This window comes from Dermacentor albipictus, chromosome 1 (assembly GCF_038994185.2).
Source record: "Dermacentor albipictus isolate Rhodes 1998 colony chromosome 1, USDA_Dalb.pri_finalv2, whole genome shotgun sequence".
Taxonomy (NCBI): Eukaryota; Metazoa; Arthropoda; class Arachnida; order Ixodida; family Ixodidae; genus Dermacentor; species Dermacentor albipictus.
The window spans coordinates 285,798,135-285,821,417 of NC_091821.1; the positions used below are offsets into that span (position 1 = coordinate 285,798,135).

The 23,283-nt window shown below is 44.3% G+C and overlaps 1 protein-coding gene across 8 annotated transcripts in view; it reads right to left on the reverse strand.

The window, feature by feature from the left end:
• Positions 1-5,382: 5,382 nt before the first annotated feature.
• Positions 5,383-23,283, reverse strand: part of LOC139054433 (protein FAM184A-like) — a 363,879-nt gene continuing 345,978 nt past the window's right edge. For 3 of the 8 annotated variants that reach the window (XM_070531386.1, XM_070531384.1, XM_070531385.1), the window contains one exon: positions 5,772-5,910. Coding sequence is in view for 3 of the 8 variants with exons in the window: in XM_070531388.1 (XP_070387489.1) it covers positions 5,721-5,910 (190 nt within the window). In the remaining 5 variants the exon portion in view is untranslated. Of the gene's footprint in view, positions 5,911-23,283 lie in introns of all 8 variants that reach the window. The other 5 variants (XM_070531388.1, XM_070531387.1, XM_070531389.1 and 2 more) reach the window with 4 other exon arrangements.

Below are 23,283 nucleotides of genomic sequence, written 5' to 3' on the forward strand. Positions count from 1 at the left end.
TTGGGCTGGTTTTATATGCTCGATTTTTGCATATAAGGTTGAACAGTTTGGAATTTTCCAGTTGCCTGTTGTGATGACGTTTCCGGAATGCAGTGATTATTCCAGAAAAAACCGGAGGCTTCCTTCCAGGTTCCAAGTGTTCATGAGCAAAGACAGGATCCTAAGACTAGCCATGTATGCCGAAGCGACACGGTCACTGCAGTGCTGCCACTCTCACTAAAGACTGGTGAGATTAGGGCTGTTTTTATTTTCTGTTTTGGCCTGTAGCCAGTTGTGATGACGTTCCCGGCGTGCAGTGATGATTCCATAAATCTTCGGGGGCTTCCTACCAGGCGACAAAGTGTTGATGACCAGTGGCAGGATCTGTAAGACGAGCCATGTGTGCTGAAGCGACATGGTCACTGCAGTGGTGGCACTTTCATTGAAGACTGGGGAAATTGAGGCTCGTTTTATATGCTTGGGTTTGTCATATAAGGTACAACTGTTTGTAATTTTCTGGTAACCAGTTGTGATGACGTTCCGGGCACGCACTGATGACTTCAGAAAAAGCCGGGGGCTTCCTACCAGGCGGCCAATTGTTGATGGCCAGCGTCAGGATCTGTGAGATGCGCCATGTGTGCTGAAACGACATGGACACCACAGGGTTGCTACTCTCACAGAAGACTGGGGAGATTTGGGCTCATTATATATGCTCGGATTTTGTAGACAACGTGGAACCGCATGGAATTTTCTAGAAGCCAGTTGTGATGACACTCGCGGGCAGTGATGATTCCAGAAAAAACCGGGGGCTTCAGACCAGGTGGCGAATTGTTAATGAGCAGCGGCAGGATCTGTAGGACGAGACATGTGTGCTGGAGCGACATGGTCACTGCAGTGTTGATGCCCTCGCTGAAGGCTGGCGAAATCGAGGCTGGTTTTATATGCTCGGTTTTGGCATATAAGGTTGAACCGTTTGGAATATACCAGTAGCCGGTTGAGATGACGTTCCGGGCGCGCAGTGATGAGTCCATCAAAATCCGGGGGCTTGATTGCAAGCGGCGCAGTGTTGATGGCCAGCGGCAGGATCATTAAAACGAGCTATGTGTCATGAAGCGACATGGTCACTGCAGTGTTGATGCTCGCACTGAAGACTGGGGAGACATGGGCTGCTTTTCCATGCTCGGTTTTGGTAGCAAGGTGGAACCGCTTGGAATTTTTGAGTAGCCAGTTGTAATGATGTTCTCAGCACGCAGTAATGACTGCAGAAAAAGCAGGGGGCTTGCTACCAGGCGGCCAAGTGTTCATGACCAGCAGCAGGATCTGTAAGACGAGCCATGTGTGCTGACGCGACATCGACACTGCAGTGCTGCCACTCTCACTGAAGACTTGGGAGATTGGGGATCGTTTATATGCTCGGTTTTTGCATATAAGATTGAACCGTTTGGAATTTTCCAGTCGCCTGCTGTGATGACGCTCCCGGAACGCAGTGAAGATTAAAAAAAAAAACAGGGGCTTACTTCCAGGCGGGCAAGTGTAGATGACCGATGGCAGGATCTGTAAGACGAGCCATGTGTGCTGAAGCGACATGGTCACTGCTGTGCTGCCACTCTCACTGAAGAATGGGGAATCGGGGCTGGTTTTATATGCTCGGTTTTGGCAGATAAGGTGGAACGGCTTGAAATTTTCTAGTAGCCAGTTGTGATGACGTTCGCGACACACAGTGATGATACCAGAAAAAACCGGAGGTTTCCTTCCAGGCGGCGAAGTGTTGATGACCAGCGGCAGGAACTGTAAAACGAGCCATGTGTGCTGAAGCATCATGGTCACTGCAGTACTGCCACTTTCACTGAAGACTGGCGAGAGTGGGGCTGTTTTTAGTTTCTGTTTTGGCATATAAGGTTGAACCGTTTGGATTTTTCCAGTAGCCAGTTGTGATGACGTTCGCGGCGTGCAGTGATGATTCCAAAAAATCCGGGGGCTTCCTTCTATTCGGCGAATTGTTAATCACCAGCGGCAGAATATGTAAGATGAGCCATGTGTGCTGAAGCGACATGGACACAACAGTGTTGATGCGCTCACTGCAGACTGGGGAGGTTTGGGCTGGTTTTTTATGCTCGGTTTTAGCAGACAAGGTGGAACCGCTTGGAAATTTCTACTAGCCAGTCCTAATGATGTTCCCGGCACGCCGTAATGATTCGATAAAAAGAAGGGGGCTTCCTACCAGGCCCCTGCTTGTTGATGACGAGCCGCATGATCTGTAAGACGAGCCATGTGTGCTGAAGCGACATAGTCACTGCAGTGCTGCCACTCTCATTGAAGACTGGGGTGATTGGGGCTCGTTTTATAGGCTAGGTTGTGGTATATAAGGTTGACCCATTTGTAATTTTCCAGTTGCCAGTTGTGATGACGCTCCCGGAACGCAGTGATGATTCCAGAAAAAACCGGGGGCTTCCGTCCAGGCGGCAAAGTGTTGATGACCTGCGGCAGGATCTGTAAGATGCGCCATGTGTGTTCAAACGACATCGTCACTGCAGTGTTGCTGCTTTCACTGAAGACAGGTTAGATTTGGGCTGGTTTTGTATTCTGTTTTGGCATATAAGGTTGAACCGTTTGAAATTTTCTAGTAGCCAGTTGTGATGAGGTTCGCGGCATGAAGTGATGATTTCATAAAATACCGGGGGCTTCCTTCCACGCGGCGAAGTGTTTATGAATAGCGGGAGGATCTGTATGATGAGCCATGTGTGCTGATACGAGATGGTCACTGCAGTGTTGCTCCTCTCAATGAAGACTGGGGAGAATTGGGCTGGTTTACATGCTCGGTTTTGGCAGACAAGGTGGAACCGCATGCATTGTTCTAGTAGCCAGTTGTGATGACGTTGGCGGCACGCAGTGATGATTCCAGAAAAAGCCAGGGGCTTCCTACCAGGCGGCCAAGGGTTGATGACCAGCATCAGGATCTGTAAGATGCGCCCTGTGTGCTGAAGCGACATGGTCACTGCAGTGCGGCCACTCTCACTGAATGCTGGGGAGATTGGGGCTGGTTTTATATGCTCGGTTTTCGCATATAAGGTTGAACCGTTTGGAGTTTTTCAGTTGCCTGTTGTGATGACGTTCCCGGAACGCAGTGATGATTCCAGAAAAAACCGGGGGCTTCCTTCCCCGCGTTGAAGTGTTGATGACCAGCGGCAGGATCTGTAAGACGAGCCATGTGTGCTGAAGCGAGATGGTCACTGGAGTGTTGCTCGTCTCACTGAAGACTGGAACGATTTGTGCTGGTTTTATGTGCTCTGTTTCAGGAGATAAGGTCAATCCCCTTGGAATTTTCTAGTAGCCTGATGTGATGACGATCCCGGCACGCAGTGATGATTCTAGAAAAAACCGCGGGCTTCCTTCCAGGCGGAAAAGTGTTGGTGACCAGCGGCAGGATCTGTAAGATGCGCTATGTGTGCTGAAACGAAATGGTCACTGAAGTGGTGCCGCTCTCACAAAAATGTTGGGTTATTTGGGCTGGTGTTGTATGCTCGATTTTGCAGATAAGGCTGATTCGAATGAAAGTTTCCAGTAGCCAGTTGTGATGGCGTTCCCAGTTTTCGCCGAGTGTGCCCTCTTGTTGACTTTCTTTCTCTTCGACGCCGCCGACGGAGACGGCGTAAGTGCGCCTGGAGTTTCCATGTACTATTGCAGTAAAATAAAAGATAAAGATAGCAGTTTCGCCCGTCAGGCGAAGTATCAATTGTGATTGCAAATTAGCAGGCAACAAATTACAACAAATTAGCAGACATATTAGACCGGTCGTATAAAGTTGGAAACATTCGCTTACTAAGGAATTAGCAAGCGTGGTGTCAGCGCGCACAAGCAAGCATGAACACATCACACTTTATGACCGCGGTCACTCGCTGTTATAAGGCTGGTGTGAGCATGCGCGGCAGCAGCAGCGAGCGAAGTGACCGTCCATTGCTTCAGCCCATGAGCGCTCACGCGCTCAAATGTGTTAAGAGATCCCTTTCAAGACACGGCAGGTGAGTGCGCACGCGACAATGCAATGTGTGCACGTGTTGACGAAGTCGAAGCTGCTGTCTCGCGCTGTGTGACTGGGTATCGCCATTGGTCTTTATACAGAACATCACAGCGACGGTGACTGGAAAAATGAGCCTCAAATGTCCCTATGATTTCTGTCGCGATACGAAATAATGTTCAAGAATGCTTCACCGGAACACTGCCAAATAAATAACTCCATTCCAGATAACTATGGCCTACTAAAAAAGCTAATGTTCCTGTTTATGATAATGTATTCGGTGCTTCTTGGTTACACCTGCCGAGCATCGCTTATGGCGCATAAGATAGGCGGCCTGCGCAAGCCTCTGTACAGTTCCCGCCGTCAGATCCGCCGAGCTGATCCTGTGCCATATATCGTACTATTGCGCAACCACGAACGCCTCATGTGTTACGCGGGCAGGCTATATACAGGGAGCCACGAGAGCCATGTGGGGAAAACAACATGAGGGCGTACCATTATACTCGTATAAGGACGACCAGTGACGTCCGTAGAAGTAGAAGGGCGTATTCGCTTCACTATTCTGCAAAATCTGTGCATGAGTACACATGTGCTTTGGTGCGAAAATATCTGATGTGGTACATTCAGATTCTATTCACGTTCCCTTTTGATCCTACCTTTGTACTGTCTTTTCACACATTTTATCTGGTATTGCCAGCCTAGAACTTGATACTTGGCGCTTTATATATTTTTTATGTAATTTTATGTTTCCCTGTGCACGTACCACATGCTGATAGAGAGAGAAAAATATTGAAAGACACGCTTGCTAATTCCTTAGTAAGCGAATGTTTCCAACTTTATACGACCGGTGTACTATTACTATCCTTATTTCCTATTGTTGTCTGCTAATTTGCAATCGCAATTGAAACTTCGCCTGTCGGGCGAAACTGCGATCTTTATCTTTTATTTTACTGCAATAGTACATGGAAACTCCAGGCCCGCTTACGCCGTCTCCGTCGGCGCCGTCGTAGAGAAAGAAAGTCAACAAGAGGGCACACTCGGCGAAAACTGGGAACGCCATCACAACTGGCTACTGGAAACTTTCTTTCGAATCAGCCTTATCTGCAAAATCGAGCATACAACACCAGCCCAAATAACCCAACATTTTTGTGAGAGCGGCCCCACTTCAGTGACCATTTCGTTTCAGCGTACATAGCGCATCATACAGATCCTGCCGCTGGTCACCAACACTTTTCCGCCTGGAAGGAAGCCCGCGGTTTTTTCTAGAATCATCACTGCGTGCCGGGATAACTCGGCAAGAAGAAAGAAGAGAGGAATCAACGAAATAAAAAGGGACTGAAATCAAATTAGTAAGCGAGTTGCTAAGATAACCAGATAACCAATAGAGATGTCAGTTGGGGTAGCACTTTATTGTAGCGGCAACATTCAAGATGATATGTTGCCTGCTGAAAGCAAAGCATCTGGGTCATCCAAAATGTCCTTAGAGAAAAAACTTTTCGTTTTGCTAGGGGATGTTTCACGCGGTCACATTTATAAAGTATGCTTGTCATAACAGTTCTCGCTCACAATGCCCCGTATCACTCTTTCGTCTTGGCCCAGTATTGCATATAAATGTAGGAATAATCACTGCATGCGCTTTATGCAGCTAGACCTTTCTAGTTGCTCCTGAGCCAGCTAGCCAACAAAATTTCTTTATTACTCTTCGTTGCTTCGTGCTTGCGCCAAGCTAAACGTCAGAGAAAGTGGGCACTGCTCCCCCACTGCTGCAGGAAATGGAGTCACTGGCGTCGAGTGCTTTGCACGGGGTCAACAGGCGTCGATGAAAACCACACGCTGCGCCTGGTGTGCAGCTCAGCCGTCCGCGCAGATAGAGCCACTGGTGCGGCTGGCCCGCCACTCGGACAAACTCTCGTCGTCTGGGTGCAAAGAGAGAACACATTTTTCGTCAAAGCTCTGCTAATCCTATTTTGAAAAAAAAGAACAATTTTGGCCACATCTTGCCCTACTTGACTTTGAGCAAATGAAGGCTTGACCAATTCATTTCTCCAGGCCAGAGCACATCACTTGCGAGCACTTCTATAAAGGTGGCACTGTAGGGAATAACGCACCTCCATTGACAATTGAATTAGTTGGGGTGAAATCGTGTGGTTCATGCAGCGCTAACCAGATAGGAGGCAAAGTGAGGAAATGTGCAACACACACGCTGTCTGGCCACTAGATAAAGCAAAATAGATAAAATTGGAAAACTTTAGTACGTATTCGAAGGACATCCGTATCACGACAATCACTTTGCACTTAAAAATTGAATTATGGGGTTTAATATGCCCAAACCACTTTCTGATTATGAAGCACGCCGTAGTGGCAGGCTCCGGAAATTTCGAGCACATGGGGTTCTTTAACGTGCACCTAAATCTATGTACACGGGTGCTTTCGCCCCCGTCGAAGTTCGGCCGCCGTGGCCGGGATTTTATGCCGCGACCTCGTACTCAGCAGCCCAACACCGCACCGACTCAGCAACCACGGCGGATATCACTTTGTTTTGTGCTAGCAAGGTAAGGTACACTCGAAGTATGTGTCACTCTGGACAATGAATGGATTGGTTGCACTGTATTCTCGGGAGTCTGGGCAGTAACATGCAGTCTGAAAAAGCTCCAAAAATTACCATCATAATCAAACACGTGTTTATTACACGTTCAAGGTTTTCAGTTAAATTTCAGGTAACAAAACTAAAGAAAGTTCTAGAATAGTAAGCAGTTGGCCAATAGGTTTGACACAATTTTCGCTAAGGGGAGCGCAAAAGAGTTCAGAAACAAACGCATCTTTCCTGCCTAGGTCTCATAAAAATGTTCTAGAATAGTAAGCTGTTGGCATAGTTGGTTCGGCACGATTTTTGCAAAGAGGAGCACAAAAGCGTTCAGAAAAAAAAACAACTTTGCTGTCTAGGTCTTCCAAAAAAAGGTCTGGAATACTTATCTGCTGACCCCGCTGGTTCGACACGATTTTCGCAAAGGGGAGCGCAAAAACGTTGAGAAAAAAAAGCACCTTTCCTGTCTAAGTCTCCTAAAAAAAACTTCTAGAATAGGAAGCTGTTCGCTCAGTTGGTTCGACACGATTTTGGCAAAGAGGAGCGCCAAAGAGTTGAGAAAAAAAAGCAACTTTCCTGTCTAGGTCTTCTAAAAAAGGTTCTAAAATAGTTGGATGTCGGCTCTGTTGGTTCAACACGATTTTTGCAAAGGGGAGAGCAAAAGCGTTGAAAAAAAAGCATCTTTCCTAAGTAGGTCTCCCAAAAAAAGTTCTAGAATAGTGAGCTGTTGGCCTAGTTAGTTCATCGCGATTTTTGGAAAGGGAAGCGCAATAGTGTTGAGAAAAAAAGCAACTTTCCTGTCTAGGTCTCCCAAAAAAACTTCTAGAATAGTAAACTGTTAGCCTATTTAGTTCAACACGATTTTCGCAAAGGGGAGCGCAAAAGCGTTGAGAAAAAAGAAAAAGCATCTTTCCTGTCTAGGTCTCCTAAAAGAGTTCTAGAATATTAAGCTGTTGGCATAATTGGTTTTTCGCTATTTTTGCAAAAAGGAGCGCAAAAGCGTTGAAAAAAAGCATCTTTCCTATCTAGGTCTCCCAAAAAAAGTTCTAGAATAGAGAGCTGTGGCCTAGGTAGTTCATCGCGATTTTTGCAAAGGGGAGTGCAAAAGCGTGGAGAAAAAAAGCGTCATTCCTGTCTAGGTCTCCTAAAAAAGTTCTAAAACAGTCAGCTGTTGGCTTTGTTTGTTCAGCACGATTTTTGCTAAGGGGAGTGCAAAAGCGTTGAGAAAAAAAGCATCATTCCTGTCTAGCTCTCCTAAAAAAGTTCTAAAACAGTCAGCTGTTGGCTTTGTTTGTTCAACACGATTTTTGCTAAGGGGAGTGCAAAAGCGTTGAGAAAAAAAGCATCATTCCTGTCTAGGTCTCTTAAAAAAGTTCTAAAACAGTCAGCTGTTGGCTTTGTTTGTTCAACACGATTTTTGCTAAGGGGACTGCAAAAGCGTTGAGAAAAAAAGCATCATTCCTGTCTAGGTCTCCTAAAAAAGTTCTAAACCAGTCAGCTGTTGGCTTTGTTTGTTCAACACGATTTTTGCTAAGGGGAGTGCAAAAGCGTTGAGAAAAAAAGCATCATTCCTGTCTAGGTTTCCTAAAAAAGTTCTAAAACAGTCAGCTGTTGGCTTTGTTTGTTCAACACGATTTTTGCTAAGGGGAGTGCAAAAGCGTTGAGAAAAAAAGCATCATTCCTGTCTAGGTCTCTTAAAAAAGTTCTAAAACACTCAGCTGTTGGCTTTGTTTGTTCAACACGATTTTTGCTAAGGGGAGTGCAAAAGCGTTGAGAAAAAAAGCATCATTCCTGTTTAGGTCTCCTAAAAAAGTTCTAAAACAGTCAGCTGTTGGCTTTGTTTGTTCAGCACGATTTTTGCTAAGGGGAGCGCAAAAGCGTTGAGAAAAAAAGCATCATTCCTGTCTAGGTCTCTTAAAAAAGTTCTAAAACAGTCAGCTGTTGGCTTTGTTTGTTCAACACGATTTTTGCTAAGGGGAGTGCAAAAGCGTTGAGAAAAAAAGCATCATTCCTGTCTAGGTCTCCTAAAAAAGTTCTAAAACAGTCAGCTGTTGGCTTTGATTCTTCAACAGGATTTTTGCTAAGGGGAGTGCAAAAGCGTTGAGAAAAAAAGCATCTTTCCTTTGTAGGTCTTTTAAAAATGTGGTAGATTTGTAAGCGGTTGCCCTATTTGGTTCGGCATGATTTTTGCAAAGGGGATTGCAAAAGCGTCGAGAAAGAAAGCACCTTTTCTGTCTTCGTCTCCTAAAAATTGTTGTAGAATAATAAGTTTGTCCTATTTGGTTCGACATGATTTTTGCAAAGGGGAGTGCAAGAGCGTTGAGAAAAAAAAGCATCTTTCCTGTCTATGTCTCCTAAAAAAGTTCAAGAATAGTCAGTTGTTGGCCTAGCTGGTTCGACATGATTTTCGCAAAGGGGAGCGTAAGAGAGTTGAGAAAAAAAAAGCATCTTTCCTGTCTTGGTCTCCTAAAAAAAGTTATAGAATAGTAAATTCGCCTAGTATTTTCCACATTTTTTTTTTGCAAAGGGAAAGCGCAAAAGCGTTGAGAATAAAAGCATCTTTCCTGTCTACTTCTCCTAAAAAACGTTTTAGAACAGTATGCTGTTGGCCAGTTGGTTCGACAAGTTTTTGCAAAGGGGAGCGCAAAAGCGTTGACAAAAAAAGCACGTTTCCTGTCTAGGTCTCCTAAAATATTGAAGAATAGGAAGCTGTTGCCCAAGTTGGTTCTACAAGATTTTTGCAAAGGGGAGCGCAAAAGCGTTGAAAAAAAAGCACCTTTCCTGTTTAGGTCTCCTAATCGTAACCTGTTGGCCCAGTTGGTTCAACACAATTTTTGCAAAGGGGAACGCAAAAGCGCTAAGAAAAAAAAGCATCTTTCCTGTCTAGGTCTCCTAAAAATGTTCTAAAATAGTCAGCTGTTGGCTTTGTTTGTTGAACACGATTTTTGCAAAGGGTGGTGCAAAAGCGTTGAGAAAAAAAAGCATCATTCCTGTCTAGGTCTCCTAAAAAAGTTCTAAAACAGTCAGCTGTTGGCTTTGTTTGTTCAACACGATTTTTGCAAAGGGGAGTGCGAAAGCGTTGAGAAAAAAAAGCATCTTTCCTGTGTATATCTTTTAAAAAAGTTGTAGATTTGTAAGCGGTTGCCCTATTTGGTACGGCATGATTTTTGCAAAGGGGATTGCAAAAGCGTTGAGAAAGAAAGCATCTTTTCTGTCTTCGTCTCCTAAAAAATGTTGCAGAATAGTAAGCTGTTGTCCTATTTGGTTCGACATGATTTTTGCAAAGGGGAGTGCAAGAGCGTTGAGAAAAAAAAAGCATCTTTCCTGTCTATGTCTCCTAAAAAAGTTCAAGAATAGTCAGTTGTTGGCCTAGCTGGTTCGACATGATTTTCGCAAAGGGGAGCGTAAGAGAGTTGAGAAAAAAAAAGCATCTTTCCTGTCTTGGTCTCCTAAAAAAATGTTGCAGAATAGTAAGCTGTTGGCCTTGATGGTTCGATAAAATTTTTGCAAAGAGAAAGCGCAATAGCGTTGAAAAAAAAGCACCTTTCCTGTCTAGGTCTCCCAATAGTAAGCTGTCGGCCCATTTGGCTCAACACGATTTTTGCAAAGGGGAGCGCAAAAGCATTGAGAAAAGAAGCAGCTTTCCTGCCTAGGTCTCCCAAAAAAAGTTCTAGAATAGTGAGCTGTTGGCCTAGTTAGTTCATCACGATTTTTGCAAAGAGGAGCGCAAAAGCGTTGAGAAAAAAAAGCATCTTTCCTGTCTAGGTCTCCTAAAAAAAGTTATAGAATAGTAAATTCGCCTAGTATTTTCGACATTTTTTTTGCAAAGGGAAAGCGCAAAAGCGTTGAGAAAAAAAGCATCTTTCCTGTCTACTTCTCCTAAAAAACGCTTTAGAACAGTATGCTGTTGGCCAGTTGGTTCGATGTTTTTGCAAAGGGGAGCGCAAAAGCGTTGAGAAAAAAAGCACCTTTCCTGTCTAGGTCTCCTAAAATATTGAAGAATAGTAAGCTGTTGCCCAAGTTGGTTCTACAAGATTTTCGCAAAGGGGAGCGCAAAAGCGTTGAAAAAAAAGCACCTTTCCTGTTTAGGTCTCCTAATAGTAACCTGTTGGCCTAGTTGGCTCAACACAATTTTTGCAAAGGGATACGCAAAAGCGCTAAGAAAAAAAAGCATCTTTCCTGTCTAGGTCTCCTAAAAATGTTCTAAAATAGTCAGCTGTTGGCTTTGTTTGTTGAACACGATTTTTGCAAAGGGGAGTGCAAAAGCGTTGAGAAAAAAAAGCATCTTTCCTGTGTAGGTCTTTTAAGAAAGTTGTAGATTTGTAAGCGGTTGCCCTATTTGGTTCGGCATGATTTTTGCAAAGGGGATTGCAAAAGCGTTGAGAAAGAAAGCATCTTTTCTGTCTTCGTCTCCTAAAAAATGTTGCAGAATAGTAAGCTGTTGTCCTATTTGGTTCGACATGATTTTCGCAAAGGGGAGTGCAAGAGCGTTGAGAAAAAAAAAGCATCTTTCCTGTCTATGTCTCCTAAAAAAGTTCAAGAATAGTCAGTTGTTGGCCTAGCTGGTTCGACATGATTTTCGCAAAGGGGAGCGTAAGTGCGTTGAGAAAAAGAAGCATCTTTCCTGTCATGGTCTCCAAAAAAAGAGTTGTAGAATAGTAAGCTGCTGGCCTTGATGGTTCGATAAAATTTTTCCAAAGAGAAAGCGCAACAGCGTTGAGAAAAAAAAAAGCATCTTTCCTGCCTAGGTCTCCTAAAAAAAGTTCTGGAATAGTAAGCTGTTGCCCTAGTGGCTTCGACACGATTTTTGCAAAGGGGAGCGCAAAACCGTTGAGAAAAAAAGCATCTCTCCTGTCTGCTTCTCCTAAAAAAGTTGTAGAACAGTAAGCTGTTGGCCAGTTGCTTTGACAAGATTTTTGTAAAGGGGAGTGCAAGAGCGTTGAGAAAAAAAATACCTTTCCTTTGTAGGTCTCCGAAAGAAGTTGTAGTTTAGTAAGCGGTTGCCCTATTTGGTTCGGCATGATTTTTGCAAAGGGGATTGCAAAAGCGTTAAGAAAGCAAGCATCTTTCCTGTCTTCGACTCCTAAAAAAAATTTTAGAATAGTAAGCTGTTTGCTTGATGGTTCGATAAAATTTTTGCAAAGGGAAAGCGCAATAGCGTTGAGAAAAAAAAAGCATCTTTCCTGTCTAGATCTCCTAATAATGTTCTAGAATAGTATTTTTGCAAAGGGAACGCGCAAAAGCGTTGAGAAAAAAAAAGCATCTTTTCTTCCTAGGTCTCCTAAAAAGTTCTGGAATATTAAGCTGTTGGCCTATTTGGTTCGACACGATTTTGGAAAGGGGAGCGCAAGAGCGTTGAGAAGAGAAAGCATCTTTCCTTTCTTGGTCTCCTAAAAAAAGTTGTAGAAGAGTTAGCAGTTGGCCTAGTTGGTTCGACATGATTTTTGCAAAGAGAACACAAAAACGTTGAGAAAAAAAAGCATCTTGCCTGTCTAGGTCTCCTAAAAAAAGTTATACAATTGTAAATTGGCCTAGTATTTTCGACATTATTTTTGCAAAGGGAAAGCGCAAAAGCACTGAGAAAAAAAAGCATCTTTCCTGCCTAGGTCTCCTAAAAAAAGTTCTAGAACAGTAAATTGGCCTAGTTGGTTCGACACGATTTTTGGAAATGGGAGCGCAGAAGCGTTGAAAAAAAAAGCACCTTTCGTGTCTAGGTCTCCCAATAGTAAGCTGTTGGCCTAGTTGGTTCAACACGATTTTTGCAAAGGGGAGCGCAAAAGCGTTGAGAAAAAAAAGCATCTTTCCTGTCTAGGTCTCCCAAAAAAAGTTCTAGAATAGTAAGCTGTTGGCCTAGTTAGTTCATCATGATTTTTGCAAAGGGGAACGGAGAAGCGTTGAGAAAAAAATCATCATTCCTGTTTTGGTCTTCTAAAAAGTTTGAGAATAGTAAGCTGTTGGCCTATTTGGTTCGACACGATTTTTGCAAAGGGGAGCGCAAAAGCGTTGAGAAAAAAAAGCATCTTTCCCGTCTAGGTCTCGTAAATGTTGTAGAATAGTGAGCCGTTGGCCTAGTTGGTTCGACAAGAGTTTTAGAAAGGGGAGCGCAAAAGCATTGAAACAAAAGCACCTTTCCTGTCTAGGTCTGCCAATAGTAAGCTGTTGGCCTAGTTGGTTCAACACGATTTTTGCAAAGGGGAGCGCAAAAGCATTAAGAAAAAGAGAATCTTTCCTGTCTAGGTCTCCCAAAAAATGTTCTGGAATAGTAAGCTGTTGGCCTAGTTAGTTCATCACGATTTTTGCAAAGGGGAGTGGAAAGGCGTTGAGAAAAAAAGCATCTTTCCTGTGTAGGTCTCCTAAAAAAAGTTGTAGATCAGTAAGCGGTTCCCCTGTTTGGTTCGGCATGAGTTTTGCATAAGGGAGCGCAAAAGCGTTGAGAAAAAAAGCATCTTTCCTGTCTTGGTCTCCTAAAAAAAGTTGTAGAATTGTAAGCTGTTGGCCTATTTGGTTCGACATGATTTTTGCAAAGCGGTGTGCAAGAGCATAGAGAAAAAAATGCATCTTTCCCGTCTAGGTCTCCTAAAAAGTTGTAGAACAGTAAGCAGGTGGCCTAGTTCGTTCAACAAGATTTTTGGAAAGGGGAGCGCAAAAGCGTTGAAAAAAAAAGCACCTTTCCTGTCTAGGTCTCCCAATATTAATCTGTTGGCCTAGTTGGTTCAACACGATTTTTGCAAAGGGGAGCGCAAAAGCGTTGAGAAAAAAAGTAACTTTCCTGTCTAGGTCTCCCAAAAAAAGTTCTAGAATAGTAAGCTGTTGGCCGAGTTAGTGCATCATGATTTTTGCAAAGGGGAGCGCAAAAGCGTTGAGAAAGAAAGCATCATTCCTGTCTACGTCTCCTAAAAAAGTTCTAAAATAGTCAGCTGTTGGCTTTGTTGGTTAAACACGATTTTTGCAAAGGGGAGTGCAAAAGCGTTGAGAAACAAAGCATCTTTCATGTGTAGTTCACCTAAAAACGTTCTAGAATAGTAAATTGGCCTAGTATTTTCGACATTATTTTTGCAAAGGGGAGCGCAAAAGCGTTGAGGAAAAAAGCTACTTTCCTGTCTTTGTCTCCTAAAAAATGTTGTAGAATAGTAAGCTGTTGTCCTATTTGGTTCGACATGATTTTTGCAAAGGGGAGTGCAAGAGCGTTGAGAAAAAAAAAGCTTCTTTCCTGTCTAGGTCTCCTAAAAAAGTTGTAGAATAGTAAGCTGTTGGACTTGATAAAATTTCGATAAAATTTTTGCAAAGGGAAAGCGCAATAGCGTTGAGAAAGAAAATGCATCTTTCCTGTCTAGGTCTCCTAAAAAAGGTTCTAGAATAGTAAATTGGCCTAGTATTTTCGACATGATTTTTGCAAAGGGAAAGCGCAAAAGCGTTGAGAAAAAAAAGCCTCTTTCCTGTCTTGGTCTCCTAAGAACGTTCTAGAATAGTGAGCTGTTGGCCTAGCTGGTTTGACATGATTTTTGCAAAGGGGAGCGCAAGAGCGTTGAGAAAAAAAAAAGCATCTTTCCTGTGTTGGTCTCCTAAAAAAAGTTGTAGAATAGTAATCTGTTGGCCTTGGTGGTTCGATACAATTTTTGCAAAGGGAAAGCGCAAAAGCGTTGAGAAAAAAAGCATCTTTCCTGTCTAGGTCTCTTAAAAGAGTTCTAGAGTAGTAAATTGGCCTAGTATTTTCGACATGATTTTTGCAAAGGGAAAGCGCAAAAGCTCTGAGTAAAGAAAAAGCATCTATCCTGTCTAGGTCTCCTAAAAAAAGTTCTAGAACAGTAAATTGGCCTAGTTGGTTCGACATGATTTTTGCAAAGGGAAAGCGCAAAAGCGTTGAAGAAAAAGCATCATTCTTGTCTAGGTTTTAAAAAAAATTCTAGAATAGTAAGCTGTGGGCCGGCACGATTTTGCAAAGGGAAAGCGCAAAAGAGTGTAGAAAAAAAGGCATCTTTCCTGTCTAGGTCTCCTAAAAAAAGTTCTAGAATAGTAAGCTGTTGGCCTAGTTGGTTCGGCACGATTTTTGCAAAGGGCAGCGCAAAAGCGTTCAGAAAAAAAAAGCGTCTTTCCTGTCTAGGTCTCCTTTTCCGCAACACTTTTGCGCTCCCATTTGTAAAAAATGATGTAAAAAAAGTTCAACTAGTACGGTCGCTATTCTAGAACCCTTACTAACACCTTTTTTTCCTACTCCCCGTGCAAATACAGATAAGTTACGCATACTACCTCAGCATAACCTCCTAACATATACCTCTTCCGCATAACACATTCCGCACCATGCCAACCGTCACATAATGCTATGCATATCTTCGACGGTTCCCGTTATATAGAAGAGCTTCGGCTTAACTTTTTAGAACGCTTAAGCAAGGAAACCTATCTAAGAAAATAACATTCAGGAATGAGTAGTTATAATACTGCCAAACAAATAACAATTTTATTCTAGGTAACTATGGCCAACTAAAACTGCAAATGTTAATTTTTCTATTTCAGAATGTATTAGATCGTTCTTGGTGACCTCTGCCTACTAGTGCTTCTGGCGCAAGAGATAGAAATCCTGTGCAAGCCGCTGAACAGCTATAATTTAGTGTGGTATGGCGTTTCTCACTTGAGCGCACCGGTTTCTTCTGAGTTTTATCTTTCTTCAAGGTGTGGCGTGCGCTTCGTTTAAAATTTTGTGTGAGGTAAAGTACAGTACTTATTGGCAAAAGTTTAGAATGCTGGTTATCGTGTATGTTCGTCCGACGTGCTGTGCTCCGACGTAACGATGCATGGAGCGCTACCCGACGAAACGTGGCGCTATAGTCGCTCCCGTTCTTTAACAAAGGCTACTAGCACCCAATAAGCAGCGAAAATAGGGAGGTTGAAATTATTCCTAAACGTAACATGGCACAGCGCTGTTTTGTCTGATAATTGTTGATTGATTGATTGATTGATTTGTAGAGTTTATTGGCACAAGGGCCAGATGTGGCCAAAGAGCGCCAAGTCGATGATCTGTGCTTGTCAATGATATGTGGGTGTTGATTGTGGGGAGTATATGATACATGGCTGCATAGTGGCCTAAAAATATTCGCTAAAAGGTGGAAAATATACATGTGATGCAATGTGGCTGTAAAAGGGCCTAAAATTCATTCGCTCAGGAGTGCGTAAAATACAAGTCTAAAAACATGACAGTGATTGATGGTGTCTGCGATGAAAATAGATGTTTCATGAGATATGGATGATCAGTAAAACAACAAATGGCTGTAGCACTAGTGCCTCAGCAAGGCCTTGAAAGCAAGGGCTGGGAGGCAAGTGCTCTAGAAAATGGTTTCATTGCAGCTACGACCTCCAGGTGGAGGCCGTGCTACAAGTAGCCTGGCCAAATTACATTTAGGGTGTCAGTTTCAGTTAAAAAGTTTAATACTGTTCCAAAAGTAAAAAGGGGTTCGTTGCTCATAAAAAATGCTGGGTGTAATGGTATGTGTTGGAGATAAGCGGAGGGGAAGTACTTTTTCCTTTCTGCCTCTATTTCAGTGCATTGGATGAGAACATGAATAACTGTAAGCCTGTTGCCACATTTGGGACATGTAGGGGGTTCGCTTCCCGTCAAAAGGTAAGAGTGAGTGGCGTACGTATGTCCTATTCTTAATCTACACAGAAGTACTTCCTTATGCCTTGCTGTTCTTTCAGTTATCCAGTTCCCTAATTTTGGTTTGATAACGTGTAGCTTATTCTGTACTGCATTATCCCATTGATGTTGCCAGTACTTCCTAAGTTTATGGCGTAAGAAGGGCTTAAGTTCTGTTGCTGCTATGGGTCTATTAACATCCGTTTCATTAAAGACAACTGACGCTGCAGTTTCGTCAGCAGCTACATTGCCTTTTATGCCCCTATGGCCAGGTACCCAACATAGGACGATGTTTTGGTTGTATATTAAAGCTAAGCATAGTTCTATGTACAGTTTATTAAAAACAGGATTCCTATGTTTTCGAAAACTCATTAAGGCCCTTATTACGCTTAATGAGTCGCTGAAAATGATGGCCTTATTGAGATTTGTTTGTCTGATATGTTTCACAGCAGAGAGTATCGCGTACGCCTCAGCCGTGAAAATACTTGTGTTGGGATTTAGAGAATCCGAGGTGGAAAAAGATGGCCCAAGAGCTGCATACGCGACACCAGCAGATGATCTGGAAGCATCTGTATAATATTCGGCACAGCAGTACTTCGCTTGGAGTTCGAGGAAGTGTGACTGTATGTGTGCCTCAGGTGCATGTTTCGTTATTTCGATAAACGAGGTATCGCAGTTAATGGTCTGCCAATCCCAAGGCGGTGGAAGGCGAGTGGGAGGCATTAAGATATTTTCTGGGAGATGGATGTTTGTTTCTTCTGCCATTGCTTCCAAACGTAGGCTCAAAGGAGTTCTAATACGTGGGCGGTTACTGTAAAGTCTGGCAGCAGACAGGTCGCCAACAATGGAATGACATGGGTGCTCGGTGTCTGATTTTACCTTAGTGTAGTATGAAAAACTTAAGAATGTTCTGCGTAGATGTAAGGACCATTCGTTGGCCTCGACGTACAAACTTTCAACAGGGCTAGTTCTAAAGGCGCCTGTTGCCAGTCGTATACCGAGGTTGTGAACTGGGTCGAGAATCTTTAGCGCACTCTCAGTTGCGGAGTTGTACACCACGGCTCCGTAATCGAGGCGTGACTGTACGAGACTCTTATACAGGCTCAGCAGACACTTCCTGTCACTGCCCCATGTTGTTCGAGAGAGCAGCTTGAGGAGGTTCATGGTCTTGAGGCATTTTTCTTTAAGATATTTTAGGTGGGGAACGAAGTTAAGCTTTGTGTCGAGGATGACACCTAAGAATTTGTGTTCAGGGCTAACAGTTAGTCTTTCTCCATTAAGGTTAATGTCTGGTTGTGGTAATACACCTCTCCGATTTGAAAATAGGACACATGTGCTTTTTTGGGGGTTCAATTTAAAACCATTCTCGTCCGCCCACTTTGAGAGTCTATTCAAGCCAAGTTGTAGCTGCCTCTCGCAAATGCTAGCATTGCATGACCTGAACCCTATCTGTACATCGTCCACATAGACGGAGTAGAAGAGTGTGCGAGGCAATACGGTGTGGAGGGAGTTCATTTTAACAATAAATAACGTACAACTCAGTACTCCACCCTGCGGTACACCTGTCTCCTGTAAAAATGGTCGAGACTGTACGTTGCCAACTCTAACACGAAATGTCCTGTTAGAGAGATAGCTTTCAATTATTCTCAACAGGTTGCCGCGAATGCCCATTGCAGAAAGATCCCGAAGGATCCCGAAGCGCCACGTAGTATCATACGCCTTCTCCATGTCAAGAAACACTGATAACACAAGCTGTTTGTGGACAAACGCTTCCCTGATGTACATTTCCATGCGTACAAGCTGATCTGTCGTCGATCTGCTTTCTCTAAAGCCACATTGATATGGATCTAATTTCTTGTTAATTTCTAGATAATGTACCAGGCGTCTGTTTACTATCTTCTCAAAAACTTTGCATAAGCAGCTCGTCAAAGCTATGGGCCTATAACTATTTGCCAAAGAAGGGTCCTTACCCGATTTCAATATAGGAATTATGATGGCCTCTTTCCAAGCAGAGGGAATTTGGCCGGACGACCATATAGAATTGTAAAGACAAAGAAGCGTTTTTTGTGTTTCAGGCGGCAGCTGTTTTAGCATTTCATATAAGATGCGGTCAGAACCGGGGGCAGATTTGTTGCAGCTGTTTAGGGCTGCCTGAAGCTCTGCCATGCAAAAAGGTCTATTGTATGCCTCGCATTTTGTGCTTTTCCGGTCTAGTGGTTTTCCTTCTATTTGCTTTTTGTACCTTTGGAATGTTTCAGAATAGTGCGACGAGCTGGATATCTGTTCGAAATGTGCGCCAAGAAAGTTCGCCTGGTCTTCCATGCTGTCGCCTTGAGTATTCACCAAAGGCAACGAGTAAGGCTGTCGACCGTTTATTCTATTCACTCTGTTCCAAACCTTTGTTTCATCAGTGTATGAGTTAATTCCCGATATATACTTTCTCCAACTCTCTCTTCTAGCTTGTCGCCGCGTTCTCCGACCCTGGGATTTGACCTGCTTGAAATTAACTAGATTTTCTGCTGTTGGAGAATCCCGAAGTAAAGCCCATGCCTTGTTTTGCTTCTTTCGCGCTTTTCGACACTCATCGTTCCACCACGGAAGACGGCGTTTTGTGGACAATCCACTTGTTACAGGGATACATTTGGAGGAGGTGTCAAGGAGAAAGGCCGTAAAATATTCAACCGCAGCGTCTATGCCTAAAGCACACATGTCGTCCCAGGATAAAGTAGCAAGATTTTTGAACTTTTCCCAGTCAGCTGAGTCAGTTCTCCATCGAGGTAGTTGTGGAAGGCATTCATTAGACATTGGTGTGCTTAGAACCACAGGGAAATGGTCACTCCCGTAAGGGTTTTTAATAACTTTCCATTTAAAGTGGGGTAGAAGAGTTGGAGATGCAATGCTAAGATCTATTGAGGAGTATGTTTTGTTTGCCAGATTGTAATACGTGGGCTCCTTCCCATTCAAAAGACATGCCCCTGAAGAAAAAAGGAATTGTTCAATCAGGCGACCTCTCGCGTCGCAGCGCGAGTCGCCCCATAGGTTGCTGTGTGCATTTAAATCTCCAAGCACAAGATATGGTTCGGGTAACTGATCTATTAATGTTTGGAATTCTTGTTTGTGAAGCTGAAAATGCGGCGGTATGTATAAAGAGCAAATGGTTATCAGTTTATTTAAAAGTACAGCACGAACGGCCACTGCCTCAAGGGGTGTTCGTAGCCGTAGGTGTTGACAGGCTATAGATTTGTCAGCTATGATGGCTACGCCGCCGGATGATGCGAGGGCATCATCGCGATCCTTCCGAAAAACAACATACTGACGTAGGAAGTTTTTATGATTGGATTTCAAGTGAGTCTCTTGGACACACAGCACTTTTGGAGTTAGTTCTTTAAGGATTTCTTGGATATCATCGAGGTTGCAAAGCAGGCCTCTGATATTCCACTGAATAATCAGTGTATCCATATTAAAATAAATGTAGTGCTATGTGTCAAAGAGGGCTTGATTTAGCTTACAGCGCCCTTTTGAGGCCCTGTAATTGGAGTTTTGTCTTTCCTGGAGCGGTCGACAATGTCGCGCCGCTCCTTAGGCGTCAACTGCGCCTTCTGACTGGGTGTTGTGTCCATGGCCTCTTGAGAGGCACTGGACACGCGCTCTTGCGAGCGGTGTGTTTTACGCGAAGGCCTTGTCTCTAAAGACAAGGCCTTGGAGCCCACCGTCCTGGTGGTTGGTGGGATTGTCTTGACCTCGGAGCTGGGCTGACTGGTGCCAGCACCAGCAGAGGCCTCCACTGTGGACAAATTCGGGAGAGGTAGGGCAGCCTTCGCTGCTCCCACCGTGGGGGCGGGTGGCGTTGCCGCACGCTCGCTATGCGTGGCGCTGGCGTCCGCCAAGTGCCGTTGTGGTACTGCCCCCCGACGTACCACTTCGGCGAAAGATGTGCTCTGTGCAAATGTTGGTGAGATGCGTTGTCGTGCTTCTCTGAAAGTTATGTTTTCTTTTACCTTTATCGTAATTATTTCTTTTTCTTTTTTCCAGACAGAGCATGATCGAGAATATGCGGGGTGGCCACCGTTGCAATTGCTACAACGGGGCTCAGCCTTACAGTCATCTGCGGAGTGGTCATTGATGCCGCATTTTGCACATGTTAGCCGCCCTCGGCAGCTCTGGGAAGCGTGGCCAAACCTCTGGCATTTAAAACAGCGTCGCGGGTTGGGGATGTATGGTCGTACTCTGAGTTTGGTATATCCAGTTTCTAATGTCTCTGGTAGTGTGCTAGAGCCAAAGGTAATAATCAGGTGCTTAGTTGGCAGTTCCTTGTTGTCACGTCTAATTTTTATTCTTTGTACACTTATTACGTTTTCATCTTTCCATCCTTCCAGGAGTTCTTCATCGGTCAAGTCCATCAAGTCTATGTCAGAGATTACGCCTTTGGCTGTATTCATGGTTCGGTGTGCTGTCACACTGACAGGGATGTCTCCAAGTTGTACAAGGTTTGTTAGCTTGTCGTGTTGTGCTTTGTCTTTTAGTTCTAGTAACAGGTCCCCACTGGCCAGCTTGGTAATCTTATAGCCGCCTCCAATGGTCTCTGCGAGATGCTTCGCGACAACGAATGGTGAAATAGTTCTTGCTTTCTTGTCGGGTTTGTCACTGTGGACAACATGAAATTTAGGGAAAGTCTGAGTGCCTTTTAGAAAAAACTGAAACGTAGCATCGGTGCGCCCCCTTTTAGAGGGACGATCGGTACAGAAGGGGTTGGAAGTTCCCATGAAATGTGTTGTGTATTCAGCGACGATGCCAGTCACCCACCACCGAGCCCAACAAGGGGACACGGCAGGGTATGCGGTGAAGCAAACCCTACCATGCCAACTGTACATCGTCGCTATAACCACATATGTTATAACCAAGGTAGGTCATAGCACACCAGGTTAACCCTAGCCGCCAGGAAAGTTGGAAGTTATCAGAAGAAAAAGAGGACAGGAAAGACTAAAAGTGAGAGAGAAAGACGAAGGTGTGCGAAGAGAGAGACAGGAAAAGGCGACTGCCGATTTCCCCCGGGTGGGTCAGTCCGGGGGTGCCGTCTATGTGAAGCAGAGGCCAAAGGGGTGTGTTGCCTCCGCCGGGGGGCCTTAAAGGTCCAAACACCCAGCATCGGCTCAACCCCCAGGATCCCCTTTTCCCCAGACACGGCTAAGCCGCGCACGGCTACACGCGGGAGGGTCCAACCCCCATGTGCTCGGGTCCGTGGTGTCGCAACACACCAAACGCCTGCTTGCGCAGACGCCCCTGCGGGGGTCTGATAATTGTAGGATACGAATACATGATATCGCAGGTAATGGTGAGTGCTCCAAAGATTCTGTAAAAAAAAGGTTTCGCATATGTAGCTACATTGTCACTGTGTGTGCTTGCCATACTCGGAATATATTGTCTTTGTTTGGTCATGTATATGGCGTGCATAATTCATGGCGTATAAAAACGAAGTGTCTTCTGAAATATCCCTGTTAATGTCATTCGTTCCCATTCTATTTCTGCACGTTCTGAAGGAGTGTACAGAAGAAACAGCTCAACAACCTACATTTGTTAACCTGAAGATGCCACTCCTTAGCTTAAGATAGCTGAGGCGAGACCGAAGCTCACAGAAGAAAAATAACTGTTCGCGTAGCAGTCGAAATGCCGGACCCAAAATAAATTAGGACATTCGTACCAAGTAGTACGAGATCCCAACATTAAGTCTACTACCGGATATACCGTCATACTTTTAAAAAAAATTTCTTGACAGAAATGGTCCCCATGACGAACAGATGGAGACGGTTCAAACGCACAACCACTTTCTAGATATGTGGACTTCTTTAGAAGCTTTGCTACCAGTTTACATATAGCTTGTAAGAAAGTTCACAGTTCTCAGGTGACAAGTGGGCCGCCTATTCTTGTCGTGCCACACGAAACCCATAACGTCACCAAGGACAAGAACTATTCGCTCCAAAGGTACCACATTTTATGAAATGAGGAGAAATAGAACTCTTCCGTTTCGTGACCATAACATGACATTTTTGCCAAGACAAATCTGCTCGCGTTACCACCCTCGATATACTGAAGAATTGGCTCGACTTTGCTTGCAATCATTCGAGAATAATCACGGGGAAGTGCTTTTTAATGCGTTCGCGTAGCGTACTGCGGATGGTTCAAGAGATTCAAACACGCATGTTCCCGGTATTACCCAGGTATACGAAAAAATGCTCACGTCTTTCAATACGAAAGACAAACAGGCTGGAGAAGAATAACGAAGCGGCAGGGCAAAAGGTTGTACTGTGATCCCATACACACACAAGTAAGCGCACGGCCAAAAATTGTGCCCATGCATTACGCTGTGGATGCGGTTCTTCTCTCAAAGCAGAAGTCAATAAAGACACACTTTGTGGAGATATCCTTCTACGAAGCTCACCATGCTAGTGTGGGTGAAGAAAAACCAGACAGACGCAGGTGCCTAGTGTCCGCAAATCATATTTTTAGCCAAGCTCACTGAATCAGGTGGCCTTATTCCGCCGATTCCACTGCTCGCTCACCGTCAACGTGCTGGGCGTGTTCTGGTCGCCTCTGTGACCGGACCATTGTGAAACGTAGTAGTGCGCTACACTAGCGATGTTCAGGAAAGCGCCTGACGCTCCTCCACTCCGCAAAGCCTAAACGCGCTATGGCAGGACTTGTCGGCTCTTCGACACGACACAGAGGAGGCTCTGGAATCATAAATGCCTCCCCTCCCCCCTCCCCCGCGCTGCATAGCTGGCTTGCCAAAGCACTGATTTCATAAAGACTATCGATCATAATCCGATTAGCATTCCAGCTATGTAGCCACACGGTATTTCTGAAGTCACGTTTATTTCACGTTTGCAGTAGTCGTTCTTAGACTTCCATTGCTCTGGCTATGCGCGAATTTCCCCGCTATCGTCCGACTTTGCCAAGGCATGTATCAGGTCCGACACGAGTGGAATCTATGAACAAAGAACGTTTATTAACAATACGGAATGCGTATATATAGCACCCTGAACGATAGCCACATGTGGACCATATCTGTGGCTCGTTCAA